This window comes from Paramormyrops kingsleyae, chromosome 3 (assembly GCF_048594095.1).
Source record: "Paramormyrops kingsleyae isolate MSU_618 chromosome 3, PKINGS_0.4, whole genome shotgun sequence".
NCBI lineage: Eukaryota > Metazoa > Chordata > Actinopteri > Osteoglossiformes > Mormyridae > Paramormyrops > Paramormyrops kingsleyae.
In genome coordinates this window covers 1,023,409-1,044,584 of record NC_132799.1, presented here as the reverse complement: position 1 = coordinate 1,044,584, position 21,176 = coordinate 1,023,409, and the positions used below count along the sequence as shown (strand labels likewise).

At 42.8% G+C, this 21,176-nt stretch overlaps 1 protein-coding gene across 3 annotated transcripts; it reads right to left on the bottom strand.

The window, feature by feature from the left end:
• On the bottom strand, window positions 1–19,706 carry hcrtr2 (hypocretin (orexin) receptor 2). Of its 3 annotated transcripts, XM_072709335.1 has the most exons (8): window positions 19,631–19,670; window positions 18,631–18,881; window positions 15,546–15,724; window positions 5,819–6,062; window positions 4,447–4,562; window positions 3,778–3,998; window positions 1,678–1,799; window positions 1–1,098 (listed from the first exon to the last, which is right to left on the bottom strand). In XM_072709335.1, exons 2-8 carry the CDS (start codon window positions 18,872–18,874, stop codon window positions 929–931), a joined length of 1,296 nt encoding a protein of 431 aa, XP_072565436.1. In that variant the 5' UTR covers window positions 18,875–18,881; window positions 19,631–19,670; the 3' UTR covers window positions 1–928. The 3 variants fall into 3 exon arrangements, with proteins under 3 accessions (XP_072565436.1, XP_023684890.1, XP_072565437.1); XM_023829122.2 differs by having other exon boundaries at window positions 18,631–19,706; XM_072709336.1 differs by having other exon boundaries at window positions 5,819–6,014; window positions 18,631–19,706.
• Window positions 19,707–21,176: the final 1,470 nt, after the last annotated feature.

Below are 21,176 nucleotides of genomic sequence, written 5' to 3'. Positions count from 1 at the left end.
TCACTGGGTAGAGAAAGTGGGAAATTATTGAACAGGTATTATTGGTTATGAGCTTTATCTTTTTACTTCAATAATAGTACAAAAAGGGCAGTGTACACCATAGAATCATACATATATACCAAACGTTAAACACGTACAGTTTTACAAGTTATTAAATGTTTTCATGTGCACTTTCATGGCATAACTGGTATATGCAGAAACAAGGTTAGCACATAAAATCCAGTAGTAAATGGACAGTGTCAGTATTGTATAAAGCCTGCAACACAGGGATTAGCCTCAATCATTATGTTATAATCCCAAGTTTTTTGTTTATATATATTTGTTTGTTTGTTTCACTGATGATGCTGGCAGGAAAACAAAGAAAAAGTCATCGTCTAAATAATTTAACCACAATCCATTTTCCAGTGAAAACGGCTGCACGACCTGGATGAGAACCACTGCCGTGACACATGCTGCAGTAACACTGTGATATGACACTACACAAAAGCATGACACTGGAGTAGATTTAAGGGTGTTACAGGTCAGATAAGAGGCGTTTTCTCTTTGTTCAGACTAAGGTTACACGTGCTGTCCCTCGACACGCAACGCTTATAACACTGGGGAAAGGACAAACCGTCAGTCGGTGACAGTGGGCAGGACTTTGGTGCCTGGTCACACTGCTCCCGTGGTCGGAGGATTTTCCTTTCGGTTTGGTTCCTGTTTGATTTCTTTTTGATGTTAGTAGACACCCAGAGTTGATTATCAGTGTTTCTTCGATAAACTGTGGGATCCAGGTTGCTGAATTCAACAGTTCAGCATGCTGTGGATGTTCATTACACAGTTTGGACTCTTCTAAGGTCTGTTCCGCAGTGTTCCACAGTGGCTCCAATCTATTCATTCTTCTGCCCATGCTGTTAAAGGCTCTTCCAGGTGCTGGAGTCAGATGGGACTACAGCATCTGGTCAGATATCCGGGAAACGCTGTCTAAGTGGCTGATCTGTGTGGACAGGGACTTTCGGCTGTCCGTCTTCGGCTTCGCCCTCCCCCGGCTGTCTCTGCTGCACTCCTTCCCGAGATAATGGCAGGAGAACGCTGCCTTGAACTCCCCCCGAAACTTCCCTGAGAAAAGGCCACACATGGAAAGTTCAAAACGAGCACACGCTTGGATTAGTTCGGCACTTTCAGCTATCCTCTGGGCCTCTTTCTATAATGTTTAAAGTGATTTTGAGACCTTTTGAGAATGCAGATTCGTGATTCCGTAGCTGATGCACCACTGGTTATTGTTGGACCGGTATTACTGGCCAGAGAAAAATTTTCCCGTTGCTGTTTTAAAAAGGATATGGAATGACTATAGCATATGACTTATTATATGAAAATGCACAAACAGTGCCCCCTGCAATACATTAGGCAAACTCTGAACGTTTCAGTGTCCTCTGGATACTGCCATGTTCTCAAAATCAAAGTTAGGACCCTGACATGCAGCCAGCAATATATTTTGTGGGAGGTCCAGCAACCCTGCTGTAGATTATCTCTATCAGGGGGTGGAGTGGGCTACGTGCCCGTAAGGACCGTAACAAAAACTGGCTTTGATTCAGAAATAATCACTATGGTCTAGCATGTCATGCTGAGTGTGGCCAGCAGATGGCACTGAAGACAGGCTGTCAGCTGCCACTCCAAGTAAGGCGGTCACAAACTCACCGCTGAGAAAGTTATAAATAATCGGGTTGGCCGCACTGTTGGCATAAATCAGCCAGTGTGAGAAGGTGAAGCAGGCGTAGACTGTCTCTCTGCTGTTTGTGTTCTTAAATGCTCCAAAGACTCTGCAGAAAGAAATGTGACAAACACATCAATCCCAGTCACACTCAAAATAAACTGTTGTTTAGTGCAGGTGAAAAACATTCATTGGTGTATTTAATTTAACACTTGATGTTAATTAAATACATTCATTTTCTGTAATTGCTTTTCCTATTCAGAGTCACAGGGAGGTCTAGAACCTATCCTGGAAGATGGGGCACCAACCCACTGCAGCGCACACTCACACATGCACACCTATGGGCAATTGGGTAACACCAATTAACCTCAGCATGTTTTTGGGCTGTGGGGGGAAACCGGAGAACCTGGAGGAAACCCCATGATGACACGGGAAGAACATGCAAACTCCACACACGGAGCCCAGGTCCCAGAGGTGTGAGTCAGCCGTGCTGAGCACTGCCCCCCCGTGCCTCCCCTTAAATAGAATCACCAATGTTAATATTTTTACAAACAATTGAACTGTTTAAATTGATAACTTCAAATTATCTTATGAAATCATACTTAACATAAAAATTTTCAGAGCCAACTTTTGTGAGAGCGCTCTTGTTGGCCTTTACAAGATTGTAAAATGTATAATTTAAATTTTATTGTTTTTATTTAATAATTTTATATTATTTTATTACATTTATTACTTCCATTCAGATTTAACCAAACATTTTTTAGTTCCTCGTCAGAAGATAATAGAATAGGTACCACATGACTTGGGTTATCGTCATCATGTTTCCTGTACAAGACGGACTCTCACATGCGTATGCCTCCACATCGCCCCCTAGCTGCGACTTTCATGTGCTAATGCCACGGGATGTTTCAGAATGCCTCCACATCGCCCCCGAGCGGCGACTCTCACGTGCTAATGCCACGGGATGTTTCAGAATGCCTCCACATCGCCCCCAAGGTGCGACTCTCCCGTGTGAATGCCGTGGGATGTTTCAGAATGCCTCCACATCGCCCCCAAGGTGCGACTCTCCCGTGTGAATGCCGTGAGATGTTTCAGAATGCCTCCACATCGCCCCCGAGCGGCGACTCTCACGTGCTAATGCCACGGGATGTTTCAGAATGCCTCCACATCGCCCCCAAGGTGCGACTTTCACGTGCTAATGCCACCGGATGTTTCAGAATGCCTCCACATCGCCCCCAAGGTGCGACTTTCACGTGCTAATGCCACGGGATGTTTCAGAATGCCTCCACATTGCCCCCTAGCTGCGACTCTCACATGCAAATGCCGTGGGATGTTTCAGAATGCCTCCACATCGCCCCCAAGCTGGACTGAGGAGGCTTTCCATGTGTTTCTTTTTTTCCTGTTATATCTTGAGCAAATAAGACATTAAATGCCTTAAAAACTTGCCAAGCAGCTGTAGCAGCAGAATGGACTGAAAGACAGACTATTAAAGTTATGAACGGACCCTGGTGTGCAGTGAACGATTTTCAGGGCTGCTGTTAGTTAGCGGATCACAGCGGTGAACTCTTCTATTTCCATGGTAATTGATCACAAGCACCCTCAGGCATTTAACAATCTTCAGCTGGTCCTAATTGGGCTGATTGTCTTTTATGGTGGCTTCAGTGTCAGCTGTGTGCTTTTGCAACAGTTGTTGAAGGAGATCTGATGGAAGTATTGAGGAAGGCTCCCCACCTCTGTAGTGCTCTTGGGAGTTTTTTTTAGGTGGGGGTTAAGTGTTTCGGCTAGTTTTAGTGGGTTTTAGTGTGCTCTCTCTGGCCTGGGCTTTCAGACCCATGTTTTGTTGGGTTTGAAGAACAGTCTGCTTTCACCTCCCTGCATTCTCTGTCCGACTCGTACAAACATCTCCTTCATGGTAGTAGTATGGCATCATAAGAGGGCTGAAGATCATCCCAGCCAGCTTGTTTAGTGCAGGGAGGTGCAGGTTTAATCAGAGAAAAGAAGACATGGTTGAAAAAAGGAACTGGGTCTAGACTAGGCTTCCCTTAATGTCACCCTTGAGAACCAGAACCAGCCACCCGCTCTGATACCTTTTCATAACGTTGAGCACACTGATGGGGAGGTAGCAGAGGGCAAAAACCAGCAAGACCACCATCAGCATGCGGGCCGTCTTCCTCCTGCAGTGAATCTGCTTGATTTCAGCAGATACTGTGCTGCTGCGCACCTTGAAGAGCTCAGCGGCACCTCCCGCCTGGGCCGAGCACTGCAGGGACTGCCACTTCCTCTGCAAGATGGACGATGACCCAGGGATCTGTAGACAAGAGCAATACTGTAAGTGTGTGCAGAGCACCTCGTACAAACTCAGGGTGAAACCCTCTGGGATTTGTGATATCCTAACTGGCATCTATAGCATCACCAGCATAATGGTTTCTTCATAAGTGATGCCCAATAAAAAGGCTTCACGGTACCATCATGGCATCTTCATGTACATTAACACATTCATAAATGATGCATTGCTTTGGAAGGTCTAATGCAGGACTCTAGAAAATGATGGATTACTCAAGGGCAAGAATCTTTCATGGTCTCAAGGTGCATGTGCATGTAACAGAAGGCAAGACGATGAATCTGTCAGTTTCTTATTGTTCATTAATGGAGGAAGACTGGGAGATGCATTGGGTCTGGTCATGAGTGTGTCAGCCTTTGTATTTAGAGCGTGAAAGCAGCTCTCATGGTACGACGATTAGAAGAGGCCGTCTTACCTGATGGTACCAAAGCTTGTGGAATATCTGGATGTAGGCCAACACCATCAGACACAAAGGAGCAAAGTAAATCACAATGAAGAAGCAGGTGTGGTACATTTTGGCGTAGATCTCATCTGGGAAGCAGAAAGGATGGAATCATACATGTAAAGAGACCAGCTGGATGTTAGCAGACTGTTAGGCCTGGAAAATGAATTTGCATGCAAAAATCCATCCATACAAGGTCTTCAACAACAAAAAACAACAAACAAATTTATTTTTGTACAGCGCATTATCACAACATTACATTGTCCCAAAGCGCTTTACAGCATCCCCACCCAAAGCCCCCAGTGAGTAAGCCATAGGTGACAGTGGCAAGGAAAAACTCCCGAGAAGGAAGAAACCTTGGGAGGGACCAGATTCAAAGGGGGAGCCCATCCTCCAGGGGGCAGCAGAGGGAACCCTAACCCTAACCCTAACCCTAACCAGACTCAAAGGGGGAGCCCATCCTCCAGGGGCCGGCAGGGAGAGTCAAATACAGTAAAATTCAGTGAGAATTGTGAGAACTGAACCGCTTTGAGCATGAATGCAATGTCATTCTGATTCATGATAACTGAGTATCGGATTGTTGGAGGCAGCCTGCTTTGGTCATTATCTTTGGTCTGTCGTCTCAATCAGAAGACTCTTGGGGAAGCTTTGTGCAAATATCAATCCCTTTTTAGTCAGCAGAAAAGAAAACTAACAGTGATTCTGTTTCCCGCCAAACAGAGATAAGAATTAGTATGACTTTTTGTAGATTTTCATTGTCAAGAAGGAAAATTGAGAAATTTCAAAATGTAATCTGTTAATAGTCTCTCTATAAACTGTATGGTATGTTGATATAAGACACAAAAGTGAAACAAAAAACACAGTTTGAAAGTTTACACATACACTGTCCTGGATGGGATACAGGAGGTTATACGCAGTGGTTAAGAACACAAGAAATTTATAAAGGAGAGGAGGCCATTCGGCCCATCAAGCTCATTTGGGGAGAACTTAACTAAAAGCTCAGAGTTGTTAAAATCTTATCTAGCCCTGATTTAAAGGAACTCAAGGTTTTAGCTTCCGCTCCACTAACAGGAAGAGTCTTCCATATTTTAACTACATGCCATGTAAAGAACCACTTTCTCAAATCCAGTGTAAAATGTTCTCCTGCTAATTTCCACCTATTTCACCACGAGTTCTTGTATTTGAATGAATATTGAAGTAACTATAATCTAAGCATCACCGCCCTTGACTTAATCTCCACACACCTAGAGATGTAACCCAACATCCTACTGGCCTTTTTAATTGCTTCCCCACACTGGCAAGAGTGGGACATGGAAACACAAGTGGTTCCCAGTAACAGATTCACCTCCCCAGTGCTCATCACACACGGTGAAGAGGCTGGTCTTGTTGGACAGCTCGGGCAGCAGGCTGGTGGTCTCCATGACTACGGCTTGTGGGACCATGATGATGCAGGACAGAATCCAGATGAGTGCGATGCTCTTGCGGGCTCGTCGCGGTGTGCTCTTGAACATCAGAGGGTGGCAGATGGCATACCAGCGGTCCTGGGCGACGAAGCTGAGCGTCAGCACAGAGACACACACCGAGATGGTCTGCAGTTTCCCGGGAGACAGAGAGAGAGACAGAAACAGAATAGACACCAATGAGGAAGTCTGTCTGTTGTCCTGTGTGGTGTTGACCCGAAGAATCCCCTCGAAGGGCGTCAGTCATTTTGTGCTCGGGTTTCAATTAAAAACTACAGAATAAACTACCAGACTAACAAAATACTAAAGTAAAAAATGTAAGAGCCAAAACTGGGAGAATTACAAACTAATTAAGATTCCTGTTTAGAATTTATTGTTGAGAACCATCTTCACGTAAGTTGTAGTTGTGAGGGCACACGTATTTGTCGTGTACGGTTCAGTTTTTGGCTCGGTATGCACAATGAAACAAATAAATACATTTATTAACACTGGCAGAACCTAAATTCACAAGCTGATGTTCAATATGGAAGACATCATGCTAATTGTGGCTGCAATTTGGTTACGGCTAATGTTGGTCAGTCATAATCGGCAGTCTGGGAACATTTTCATTTTCCAGTAAAATATTATGTTTATAATATGCAAATAAGCTTTTGTTAGGTTATGTTATAGACATGTTGACAGATGCATTACCTTTGGTTTATGACTCTTCTTAATCGTCTTTGTCTTTGCATGTTTAAAAATACATTTCAAAACAAATTCTGTTTACCGACTGTTAGCAAAACTGTATCGAACCATGAATCCAAAACTGTGGTTCATTCCAAGCAATGACCTTTGTGTACCATTAACCCCAACTAAGCTGTTCTATATTGTACGCATGGTCATTTCATCATGGTAATGGTATGGACCAGCATAATTTACCCCACTGCGGTTTGCTTCTGGTTCCACTGTAGTTATTTTTATGGGATAAAAGTGGACTCCAAATGGAGATCTATTCCATCTCTCCATGAGGTCAAATTGTTTTTGTCATTATGGATTTTCTTTTTGTTTACCCGTATTTGATTTGAAATGTAAGTAAATGTGAAGCATCTATGAAGTAGCCTGTTTCTCCGAGACCCTAACCCTAACCCTAACCCCACCACACCAAAAGACATCTACCCAAGAATCAATCATCTAATCCAGCTACTTTGTGACCGGCTTGGCGAGCCCAGTTCCCGCCACCACCTTCGTGCACAGATTACTAAGGACAGGGGAAATGACAGTTTGATTCACCTAAAAGATTCATTCACCAGCTTCTTCAGTGGTACTTGCTATTTGCATAAAATAGATCTGAAACACTTGTGTTCCGATATGTCAAACAGATCATGCTAAATAGCAGAGATGGGGACAAGTCGCATATGATCAAGTCCAAGCAAGTTTCAAGTGTTAACCATCAAGTCTCGAGTCAAGTCTCAAGTCACAGTTAAGACAAATCAAGCAAGTCAAGTCAAGTCAAGGGTTCACCCTAAGCAAGTCAAGTCGAGTCCTGATAAGTTTCAAGCCAAGTCAAGTCAAGTTGCAGTACTAAAACAAACAGAGGTTAAATTTTCAATACATTTTTATTTTTGCACAGAAACATTTTTACAGAAAAGATGAACTTATATACATATATTATGTATCTTATTTGCATTGCTATATTTAAATTATATGCATATCTGTGCTACATTAATATAGCCCAGTGATGAAGTTATGAAGCTTAATCGTCATCTCTGCGGTGGACGCGCAATATACACGTTTCATACATAATATATAATCTAGGGATGCTCATATTGACCGTTTAACCGTTAACCGACCAAATGAATTTTGACCGATTATTACTATCAGTTAAACTCATGGGGCGTTATCACATGCAACAACACGTGCCTTCTACCGCGACGAGTGAATTTCCGCGAAGTAGGATTCTTTATTTACAAGGGAAATACTTCCATAGGTAGAGCATAGACAACATGTTTAAGACCTTCTAAATACGGTTTTTAACATTATTAGAGCCCTTCAGACATGAAATAACAGCCTTTAGTCACGCAAACACAACAGCAAAGACGGTTCCGATGCGTAATGACGTAGACGCGTATATGAGAGAAAGCAACAAGCGTGAAACTGAGCCAATCAGTGGGCCGGATAGGAAGAGGATAGGATAGCCAGTAATTTCACACAGCCAAGCGCTCAAAAAGTAGATTTTTACTGTCTCGATCAACTTTTATTGAATATCCGCTTAAGTCGAAGCGCAAAGTGGCGAGGGTCGACTGTATATTAATTAGTTTTTGTCTGTTGTCGGAAACGCTGCTGCAGGTGCATGAAAATTTGACGATGTGTGAATCCAGATTCTGTTTGTGTGTTGTTGTTCGCACATGTTAAAATAAAACTGAAAAAAAAGTTTGCATGTTTAATCAGACACTCCTCATTTCTGATTTAATTCAATTCCAATTTAATGTTCTAATCCGATCGGTTAAGGATTAATGTTCGGTTAACGAACGGCGGTTGTCGGTTGGGAAAATTAACCGAAATGAGCTTCCCTAATATAATCTGATATATTTGTTTTCTATTTGAACTGGTTTCATTGTTATACAGCACACAACATTTTCTTGTTATTGTGAGTGTACACAAAAAAATTATAGACACTTAACGTAACCGATTCGAACGATGAAATTATTCTTGTCTGTATGACCAAAAAGTTTTGAACGAGTTATTGAAGGAGAAGTGATTGCACCGACGCTTTCATCTTAGATTTTCATGCAGTATAACTTTACACGAGCTGCCATTCAACTAACCACACGCAGTCAGTCCATACAAACGCTTGAAAATGCGCACATTTAATATAGACATTATAGTTTACATGTAATATCGAGAAGCCCTTTCATTTCAAGTTGCACTCAACATTAAAATGTGGCTACGCCACTGGTAACGTTATAGCGTTTTATTTATGAGATGATCATCACATTTCTGATAAAAAAAACATGCAACCAAGGCCAAATTATGACAAACAGAAAAGATTAATTTAATTAATTAGTAATCGTTTTATTAAATTGACTATAAAGAATTCGACTTTCTTACCTTTCCTTGTGGTTTTTGAAGTGCCGGATGAAATTTGATGTTGTGGTTGTCGTGTCTGATACTCTCGCGTTGAATTCTCTGCATCTGGCAAATCTTTTTTTGTTAGTACGGTCTAGTTCAAAGTCCTTATAGCCAAACGTGACTATATGAGGAGCTCGACTATTGTCTGCCATGTTTGGCGCGGTTTGAGTTGTGCAGCATTCTTCTTCTTCTTCTTGGTAACGTTAAGAGTTGTGCAGCGTTAAGGGCGCAGGCGCCAATTATGGTGCTGCTGAGTCATAATTATTTTATTAAATTATTTTATTTTATTAAACGAATTATATTTAAAAGTTCAAGTCATTGTCGAGTCTTCCACTTTAAGTCAAGTCAAGTCTCAAGTCACTTACTCTCAAGTCAAAGTCAAGTCAAGTCATTTTCTTACTTCAATCAAGCAAGTCTCAAGTCCTGAAAATTGTGACTCGAGTCTGACTCGAGTCAAGTCATGTGACTCGAGTCCCCCATCTCTGCTAAATAGTGCTAGCTAAAATTAGTCGTGAGAAAAATACATTTAGGCTACATACTACCCCAGTTGAAGGTGTATTTCAGTCACAACCGAGGTACGGCTCTCTGGTTCACTACCCCGAGTCGCCCACCAACTCGTTCACCCCTTCAGGTCCCTCATTCAGAGGGAGAATGAGAGACCCAAAGGAGTGGAGTGAGTTGGTGAGTGAGTGTGACACTCTTGGTCATTCGTTCACTGTAGGCGTATACATTCAGCCAATCATATGCTCCTTTACAGCAGTGGTTTTTCACTAGCCACACTGGTGAGGCGTTATCTTACCAGTACAGGTACAGGTGTGCCGTGTATGAAGTCATGTTATTTATTTAAAAAAAATGAAGTATAGCCCCTGATTCAATAGCTTGTAGAACCACCTTTAGCGGCAGTAATTTGAAATAATCGTTTTCTGAATGACTATCAGTCTCTCACATTGTTGTGTAGGAATTTTGCCCCTCCCCTCAGTTCATTGAGGTTTTATACACAGTTCTCTGAAGGTCCTGCCATAGCATTTCACATGGGTTGAGGTCTGGACTCTGGCTGGGCCATTGCAACACCTTGATTCTTTTCTTTTCCAGTCATTATGCTGCTTGGGATCATTGTCCTGTTGCATGACCCAATTTCGGCCAAGCTTTAGCTGACTCTACAATATGGTATACAGAGGAGATCATGGTCGACTCAATGACCGCAAGGTGCCCAGGACCTGTGGCTCCAAAGCAAGCCCAAATCATCACCCATCCACCACTGTGCTTGACAGATGGTATGATGTTTGTGCTGATATGCTGTGTTTTGGTTTCTGCCAAACATGGCGCTGTGCATTATGGCCAGACATCTCCACTTTGGTCTCGTCTGTTCACAGGACGTTGTTCCTGAAGTCTTGTGGTTTGCTCACATGCAACTTCGCAAACCTAAGCCATGCTGCCATGTCCTTTTTAGAGAGAAGAGGCTTTCTCCTGGCAACCCTTTCAAACAATCCATACCTGTTCAGTCTTTTTCTAATTGGTCCGTCATTAACTTCAACAATTAATATGCTGACTGAGGCCTGTAGAGTCTGAGATGTAGCTCTTGGGTTTTTTGCAGTTTCTCTGAGAATTGCACAGTCTGACCTTGGGGTGAATTTGCTGGAACATCCACTTATGGGAAGATTGGCAAATGTCCTTAATGTTTTCCACTTGTGAATAATCTCTCACTGTAGAATGACTCCAAATTGTTTGCAAATGGCCTTATAACCCTTCCCAGATTGATGGGCAGCGGCAATTGCTTCTCTAAGATCATCGCTGATGTCTTTCCTCCTTGGCATTGTGTTAACACACCTGAATGCTCCAGACCAGCAAACTGCCAAACCTCTGCTTTTATAGACGTGGTCACAAGTGCTGATGATAAATTAATCAAGTGCATTTGATTATCAGCACCTGGCAGCCACTTACCCCCTTCATTCCCATGGAAGCAGTAGGGCTGCACTTAATTTTTCACACACTGCTTCTGCATTTTGGCACAGTGAAATATGTCATGTGTTGTAGTTCATCTGAGGTTGTATTTACCAAACTTTAACACTAAAGACCAGATTTTTTGTTACGTCCTGATACATAAAACCATAGATTTGAAACAGTGGTGTGTAAATGGCTTAGATGAATAAAGCTCTGTGTACAGGCAACTTTTTTATTAATTTAATTGGCCAATAGTTTTTAAGTGCACTTAGTCACACAATCAGCTGCAGCCAAGAATAACACCTGCCTACAACTGACACCAGTCCATATACATAGGCTTAACACCAGTTAATTTACATAGGCTTAACACCAGTTCATATACATAGGCTTAACACCAGTTCATATACATAGGCTTAACACCAGTTCATATATACTGTATAGGCTTAACACCAGTTCATATATATAGGCTTAACACCAGTTCATATATACTGTATAGGCTTAACACCAGTTCATACACATAGGCCTAACACCAGTTCATATACATAGGCTTAACACCAGTTCATACACATAGGCCTAACACCAGTTCATATACATAGGCTTAACACCAGTTCATATACATAGGCCTAACACCAGTTCATATACATAGGCCTAACACCAGTTCATATACATAGGCTTAACACCAGTTCATACACATAGGCCTAACACCAGTTCATATACATAGGCTTAACACCAGTTCATATACATAGGCCTATGCTCGACAATTTGCAATCTGCCCTGTAGTAAAAAAGACAAGACTGTGGACAAGTTTTTGATAAAGGAATTTTCAGAAAATTGACTTGATCCTCAAGCAGCAGGTAAAGTGTAACGTGATATGTGTTATTGGTAAGAGCCAATTAGTAGTATGTGTTAGACGATGGTGAGCCCAGGGATAATCACTACATGAAAAGCAGGCCGTGGCAGAAAAAAGGCTGGGAAACAGTGTCTTAGAGTACGTCCTGACATGCCTCACTGACTCTCATTGGCCATAGTCAAGAAGGGACGCAGAACTAATGCGTGCAGGGACATAAACGTGACGCTATGCTTTCTGTAAGGGAACGTCACACCATTACGCATTATGGGATTCAGCAAGTTAACAGCACTAACAGGCTATATTACATTGTAAAATAGCAGACAGTTGTATAAAGCTCTAATAGAATGAGCTTATTTAGGTATATTCCAAAGAAAAGAAAAACAGACAAAGTAGGTAAGCAGAGCAGGCATTTAGTTAGGTGGGATGGGGGGGGACACATCTCTCTCCTCACTCTCTTATATCCCAATCACACACACACACACACACACACACACTGAAAGCCGCTTAAATATCGCTGCTTTACCATAATGGTGTTTTGAGGCAATGGGGGCAAAATGGTAAATATACCCCTTAATCTACCCTGTAGTAACATTAGCGGTAACTTTCTCACGCGGCTCCAGTATGAGTGTGAAACCAAAACAGATTACTGTGTTCGAGAAGGATGGGGGGGGGACTTCCCCCTCTTTATTCACTACATTGACCCCATTGGTTGGGAGGACATATTACTTTACTGTTATGGAAGACTGAGTGGGAATGAAAATTTGTTATCTACCCTGCGGTATTTTAACCTGATACATGAATGGGTTTTGCATGTAACGTGGAGTGTGTAACGGAGTATGTAACAGCAGTGCAGTTAGACTGAGTCACATACACAGTTAGGCTGTGTCCAGTGCAGCTAGGCTGTGTCACATACACGGTTAGGCTGTGTCCAGTGCAGTTAGGCTGTGTCACATACACGATTAGGCTGTGTGCAGTGCAGTTAGCCTGTGTCACATACACAGCGTGTGTGCACTGTAGTTAGGCTGTCACATACACAGTTTGGCTGTGTGCAGTGCAGTTAGGCTGTGGCACATACACGATTAGGCTGTGTGCAGTGCAGTTAGGCTGTGTCACATACACGATTAGGCTGTGTGCAGTGCAGTTAGGCTGTATCACATACACAGTTAGGCTGTGTGCAGTCCACTTAGGCTGTGTCATGAACACAGTTATGCTGTGTGCAGTGCAGTTAGCCTGTGTCACATACACAGAGTGTGTGCACTGTAGTTAGGCTTTCACATACACAGTTTGGCTGTGTGCAGTGCAGTTAGGCTGTGGCACATACACGATTAGGCTGTGTGCACTGCAGTTAGGCTGTGTCACAAACACTGTTACGCTGTGTGCAGTGCAGTTAGTCACAGTGTAGCACTGGAGACGGGCAAACTGTCGAGGCCTTAATTTAGCAACCACTACAAAATGTAGTAATGACTGTCACTGATAAATAACTAGCCTATAAATTCATATATTCACTCTGTAGACAGAGAGGGGGCGTGGCTTCAGGAAACATCAATAATAAAAACACACATGCACAATGATAGTCTGATATCTGCCACTTAAGTCTAATGTTAGTTATATTCCACTATAAGATCTAATGTCTAAGGGGAGCACCTACATAAATGATACAAAATGACATGGTGGAATAATGTGTAAAAATAATACATCTCTATCTTTAAAATAATACAGGCTATTGATTGTGTTGTAATCCCCAACGCATCCTGTTTCCTGTATGGCTGGATCTGAACATCGTCTCTGAATAAATAAAAACTAAATAAAGCTGTCAACAAGGCCGAGTTCTCAGTGTGAACAGCTAAGTCTTTCTTAGAAAATGTTGACTATAACAATATACAATAGCAGGGCCAGCCCCACCCTTTTCAGGGCCTTAAGCGAAATGTGATTAACCTGGTTGTCATTTGTCATCGCCATTCTGACAGGCTGGTGAGATGGGGGGCCCCCTGGTGGCCACTGGGCTCTAAGCAGCAGTTTTACTAGCTTATACCTCATGTGGACCCTGAATAGAAGCCTAATGAATTTATACAGTGTGAAAATTTTACAGATTTTCTTAGTGACAAGATTTTTTAAATGATCGTGTGGATATTGTGTTTTTGAATTATTACTGGGGAAGGTTCTAGACTTTGGTTGCTGCCATCATTACGGAAAAAAATGCAGTTATTTCCCCAGTGTGTCATGTTGGTGCGAGTAGTTTTGGGCGAGAACTGGGATGGGTTTAAATGCCAGACAGTGCAGTGCAGACGCTGCCCCAGGGCCAACCTAAGCTGAATGCCTAAACCAACCCAGGCGCCTGGCCTGTACCTGTCTCTCTGCAGCACGTCTGAAAACACCCATGTGACGCTTGTCCCCATGCAGATCCACCTGTCATTATTTCATAAACTCGGGCCTATTTGACAATTTGCAGACTGCCCTCTGCTACCCACAAGCTTTTTCCATTACTACAGCCCACATATAAAAACGACCAGAGATTGTCAACATTATACACACAGTGCTCTTAAATGCTCATATTCTGTTTTAAAACCTGCCATGATGATTCGCTTTTCTTGAGAGAAGCATCACTTGTGTTTGCTTATCGACTGGATATTCGGCACCAGGACCAGTGTTCTGACGAGTTGGTTGTATCGGCCCTGCATGCCACTAATTCAGCATGGGGACCTTCCTCTCAGCGTGTGGCTCAGTGGGCTAAGCCTGTGTGCCTGTAATCAGAAGGTTGCCGGTTCAAACCCAGCCTCAGCTCATCTGCAGGTCCTTGAGCAAGGCCCTTAACCCCCAGCTCCCTGGGCGCCCCAACAAGACCCTTAACCCCCAGCTCCCTGGGCGCCCCAACAAGGCCCTTAACCCCCAGCTCCCTGGGCGCCCCAACAAGGCCCTTAACCCCCAGCTCGCTGGGCGCCCCAACAAGGCCCTTAACCCCCAGCTCCCTGGGCGCCCCAACAAGGCCCTTAACCCCCAGCTCCCTGGGCGCCCCAACAAGGCCCTTAACCCCCAGCTCCCTGGGCGCCCCAACAAGGCCCTTAACCCCCAGCTCCCTGGGCGCCCCAACAAGGCCCTTAACCCCCAGCTCCCTGGGCGCCCCAACAGGTGGCTGCCCTTCGCATACAGCTTACTCTACAAAGAGCAAGTTGATGGAGGCGTAAAAAGAATTTCCCCATGAGGGACAATAAAGGTTAAATTATTATTATTATTTAGGGGCCGGAAGTAATACCCTCTCGTCTCTAAACTGTGGTCCTGCTTGTTGCTTTAAACTCGCTCTTCTCCGAAGCAGGTGGGCACCATTTAGACTGTGCTGTCGAGTTAACGTTTACCCAGCGATATCAGGCCGTTTCCTCATAGCTCTGTGAACACTGACAGGTTACCGTGCTGATTGTAACAGCAGACGGAGGGAGGGGAGCCACACGTCCCCACTGCAGGAGCTGCTTAATTAGCCGGGCGGCTGTTACACAGACTCACATTCGTTTCAATGTGCGATGTTTAATCTGTGTAATTGTACAAGATGACGAAACATTAATTACTTTTTTGATGAAATTACTTCTTATTGGGCCTCAGAAAAGATTAATTCTAACAGGGATTATTTCCCGGACGCATACTCTGGGTTTGGGAACTGCTCAGACTGTTCTCCTGCTGTGGAATTAGAGTTCGGGCATCTCGTCACGTAACAATTCCCTCACCTGTAAGTAAGGCAGCACCTTGCACAGGGTCTCCCCGAAGAACCAGGTCTCCGTGATGTCCACCACGAGGCTCGCAGGAAGGCAGGTGATGGTTACCAGGATATCAGCAAAGGCCAGGTTCACGATGAAATAGTTGGTGACGGTCCGCATGTGACGGTTCTTCCACACCGCGATACAGACTGCAGGTGTGAAATGAAGCTACGTCACCCATCTCGTGCCGACATCGCGTTTGATCCTGAAAAGTGTCTGGAAATTCTCTAAAAATTCATTCATGCAATTCGCTGATAGTTGTCAGAATGTGATATAAAAAGCACGTAAATTTGCGGTAACAAATGTAAATATAGGGGAGAGCAGGGACAGTTGCAACATGTGACAGTTGCAACACTGCAGATTTCTCCAATCAGAAACAAGCTAGAGTTATGACAATCACACTGCAAATGCTCAGTTGCACCCTCCGTCTTTCTGCAAGATTGCAGCCAGTTTTGATCATATCTTCTGGGGGAACCAAAAAGCAAGTTAAGAAAGTAAATTTTTTTATGATCAGAATTTTTCTCATAGTGTCTAAACTGTTTGCATGAAGTATTGTAAAGTTGTATCATTTGAATCTGCAGTTTCTTCGCTTTTAACAGACTTAGAATTAGAATTTAGTGATCAGTGTCAACACACCACAGCACACAGTGCGCAACAACGAAATGCATCCTCTGCATTTGACCCATATGTGACTTTCGTGACATAGCAGGGGGCAGCTAATTCTCCGTGATGTCCGTGACGGGGAGCAGTGCTTGGGGATGGTACCTTGCTCAGGGTACCTCAGTGGTAACGTGCTGGTGAAAGATTCGAACCTGCAATCTTTCAATTACAAGTGCGCCACCCTAACCATCAAGCCACCACTGATGTTTCCAAGCTAATGTGCTAAGCTAGTATAGCTAGTTTAAAAATGGCTGGCCATGTGGGGTCAGTTGCAACGTTTTATTGCAACTCTCCCTCATGACAATAATAATTAAAATTAGATAAAATATATATATAATGTGGTTTTATTGGCTTGATAATTAATACATTTCAATAGTCAGATGTTCCCTCCTGTATATCAATAACTTGCTCTTTGAAAAAGTTAGACTCAGCTGCAAAATTTTCCAAATTATATGTCCTGTTTCTTTTTTTCAGTATGACACGAGACAGGTAGAGAAAAACAGATAGGGGTGTCCCTCTACGCATTCTCAACTTAGCTGCAGAGACAATGCAACTCAAGGCTAACTCAAGAGTTGTGAGTGTAATGCCAGTTGCGTTGTATCAAAAGAACCAAATATGTTTTCACATCATTTTACTGAATGTAACACTAATTCTCAGTCAATTAATATGTGTAGTGTGTAGATCTAAGTCATTTTTAGGAAGTTAAATGGATTTCCATTATCATTTGCTTAATATCACAATTTCATTAATAAGTAACAGAAGTCTATCATTGTGTTTTTGTAAGGATGTTACGTACGCCTATGGTAAATACCAGTTACTGCCTTCTCAACTTTATCAACTCAGTGAACTCAATGAACACTGTCAGATCAAATTAAACAAAAAAAGTGAATAATGTTTGTCAAGAATGATTTTTATTACATTTTAATAAGTGATGCAACTGCCCCTCAGGACTGTTGCAGCCGTCACCCTATGTGGGGACGGTTGCAACGTTTCTCTCTCTCCAGTAAAATGTTATTTACTTCAGTGTTATAATATTTACACATGTTGTAGCAGTATATGGGTTGATAGGTGACAGATGTGGCTTTAATGTATTAAAATGTTGTCTTTCTATTGCAAATAGGCTCTGAGATACTGAAGGAAATGCAAAAAGTGGAGCAACTGTCCCCGCTCTCCCATAAACATCAACAAGGCAGTAGAGTCAGTGTGAGAATAAGCCAGTTTAGACAGTCAAACGTGCCCCGGAATGGAATTTGTAAGAAACCGAGGGGCGGGGATGCACTTATAGGCTACCCATCAGTGTATAATCTGGGTTCATTTCATCCGTTCTCCCCCCAAAAAACATACTTTTACATCTAAATGAATCCTCAGCACTAGCGGAACTGGAAAAGCTCATTATATAAGCTGAAAAGATAAATACGTGGAAATGCCACAATCAAACCGAAGATTAAAAACCTCATATTCTCAGTAATTGCAAATGTATAACCTTGTAGCTTTGAGTGGTTTCAGCAATAATCGCACGGTAACAACGCAACACTTCAGACGTTATAAGACAGTCTCAATTCAGTCTTTTTACAGCTGTAATACAGATGTGTCCACTTTAAAGATCGCCCACTCAAAGATCTTTACATTATTTGACTGAACAGAAAAATTCGTTGATTGGTTCACGTTAGTGGGAAATAATGTGTAGCTTTTGTTTTACTGTTTAAGACAATAGCTTTTACTTTCGATAAATACTACTACTTTAAGAAAACAAGTGACACATGAGCGATAGCCGATTAATTTCACCCTTCTGTATACGATTTGCTCTCTGTCAAGTAATTCGGAGAAGCAGATGACATGGGAAACGCTTTGGGTTAACGGGGAGGGAAATCCGATGTGATTCACCTCTAACTAAAACGTGCACTGTCATTTAGACGAAATGCAGCGTATTCATACGTTAATGGCACAGATGCATGTCGATTGCTTTTAAATGAGGTCCTCGTGAACTGGTCCTGGCTTCCCCAAAGTCTTTGTTTGTTTACCAGTGCAGTATGCATATTAACCCATTAACGATGCTCATCCCTCAGGTAAAGTAATACAACTTGCAAGGCACGGATTGATACGGATTGGATATAACATTATATACGGCACACTATTTTCTACTACACGTTGTATTTGTTCATAAATGATTTTATATATCCCAATTAACATGTAGCATTTAACTTATTGTAACATTTTTTAGATGGTATGACAGATATAAACCATATCAGTAGCTTATTGCAAGTATTTTTTATAAATGCATAGAAGAGTGGCAACATACTGGAAATTAAATTATGTTGAGCATATTTACACTTTAAGTTAGTTACGAATGCATCTTTATATAGAGTGCCGATGGAATAAATATTTTGAAACTTACCAAGCGTATTTCCAGTTAAGGAGACGAAGAAGACGATTATGTAACCGACTATCAAAGCCCATTCATACTGCTTAGGGTGCAGGTACTCCCGCCAGATGTACTTTAAAAGTTGCTCATCTTCATCCAGTGACTGATCGGCGCTGATGTTCAGTTCATGCGGATGCGGCGAGCGGTTCCTGTAGCCGGAGTCCATCCTGGACATGGTATGAGTAGTGTGGGGATGGTCCGTCCTCCACTTCTTCATCCAGCATCTGGAGTAACATCAGAGCTGGTGCCGTATCGGTGATGAAAAGCTCCTCTGTATTTCCATTGACCCGTGACGCATGAAGGCTGTCCCCCTTATAAAAAAGGGGATATCGCTCCTATATATATGGTCAATCTGCACTATAATGTGCGGTCAGATTAAGGCATAGGTTTACTGTATAGATTAGTTTTTATCGGCCGTATACGTGTTTACATTAATTGCAAACAATTATTATACGTTGAAAATAACGTATTGGAAATCCTTAAAATGGATCTTAAAAATATGCTCAAATTTTAATGCAATTCATTATCAAGTTCAGAAAGCCCCGTATATCAGCTAGTGAATGAACGAATTGTGGCTTAATTGCAAATGGGTTTTCTTTCGGTATGACATATTTCTTATTCATACGTAATTGCCAATGCACATAAAAATAAAACCATTATTACCGCGTCTCTAAATTGGTCTTAGCATTTGCTCTTCCATACGAGGGTGTGTTGGGCTGGCCTCTCATCCAGGATGCGCCCTTTCAGTGCTTTGCGCTGAGCCCAGCCCAGAGGTCCTCTACCGGACAATCAGCCATGCAGAACGGGCGGATAGATGGCTGTATGTTATGGGGAGAGGCTGTTCTGTCCGGCCAGGCTGCCAGACATGGCGTTTTCTCAACACTTACACATTTTCCTCTGTAGTACGCGCCTGTCTGCTGGAATTGTGTCATTTAATCGAGACATAGGAAGAGTCCATATCACATTTAGTTACCTTGAGTTAACCCCGAAACATCGTTTGCAATAAAGGCGTAAATCTTGTGTGCTTCGGATTCCACATTAAGCCTCAACTCGTCAGGCCAGTAGTGGCGGACGCTCCGGTACATTTGCAGGGTATTTATAGAGCTAATGTCACTGTTGCGCGGATGACTTGTATTGACAGCTTTGTTACTGTTACGTAGCATTTTAATGTGTGACACGCATTCTCATAAATAGCCGTTTAATTAATTGTTTGGCATTTAACTCATAGCACAAGAGAGGTAGTTTAACTGAAACTTAAAGGGCAGCATTTTCCATTTTTGGAACCATTCACAGATCTTCCTATACATGTATTAATGGCTTTTTCAAGTAAAAAAAAGTTTTTGAGGCTACCATGGTATACAGACCTGGGTGTAAATTACCCCCCCCACCAATCAGAACCAGCCAATACAATCCCCCCCCCCCCCAGTGCTCAACCCAAAGTTATGCCCTTGTACACACTGGTACGTAGAACAGGTTTGGCTGGGTGTTTGTGAATATAATGTTGGATCACAATATACACTGTTCTCTTAGCCATATTAGAGGGTGGAGCTCCACAGCCCATTCACTGGTAGAAAACCAAGGTCAGTTCTTCACGGCATAATGCAGGCACTGTCTATAGATACTGGCACCTGTTCCATCACTACCGGGCATTATAAAACCAGTAACTGCATACTGCACTCAGCACCAGCGGGCACTGTTAACTGCTGCTTGGGCAGGGCCCGACCCGCCCTATAGACCACGTAGGCGATCGCCTAGGGCGCCATTTGATTGCGGGGTGCAAAAGAGCCAGTGAAAAAAATCACACTACCATTAAAATTTCACTACTTCTTTTCTTGTGAAACAGATGCGAGCCAGTTAGTTGGCAGCCGAATACCCTGTGCTACTGAAATGTTACTGAAATGCTACTGAAATGTTTTTATTATAAATGAATTGACAGAATTTGTGTTCTGCCGCTCGGGGGGGCGGATTTTTCAGCCTTTATAATTACATTACAGGTTTGAATTCTCAAAGGATATATGACCAAATATGGCTTCTGAATCTTTTGTATCGGCTTTCATGTTGGACCATCCTCACCGCGTGTTTCTCTGTCTGAGGCATCAGCATCCATGCCTCCTGTTCTCCCATCATGAGCATCAGCAGCAGGAGATGCATGGGAGTAAAATACAGGGGGGGAAGTTGTAATCCCCCCCAATAAATCAAAATCGGTTAATATAACCCCGCCACCAACAATCATGGTTCCCCTAAATGAGTGGAGAACTCAACCACCCCACCCCCCCCAATGTTCAAACCAAAGTTACGTCCTTGAGTACATCCATCCAACTGGGGTCGCAGGATCCTTGAATACATGCATATGTAATTATCAGCTTTTAATTCTGAGAATGCTTTCCAAAAGATCACCTTTTAAAGCTCCGGGAAATGAATATAACCAGTGAGATGCATTAAAGTATCCAGCAAGTACAAGTCTGCTGTAATGTGCATATGTGAGATTTAGGGGGGGACAGGTGTGGCTTCGATTAGCA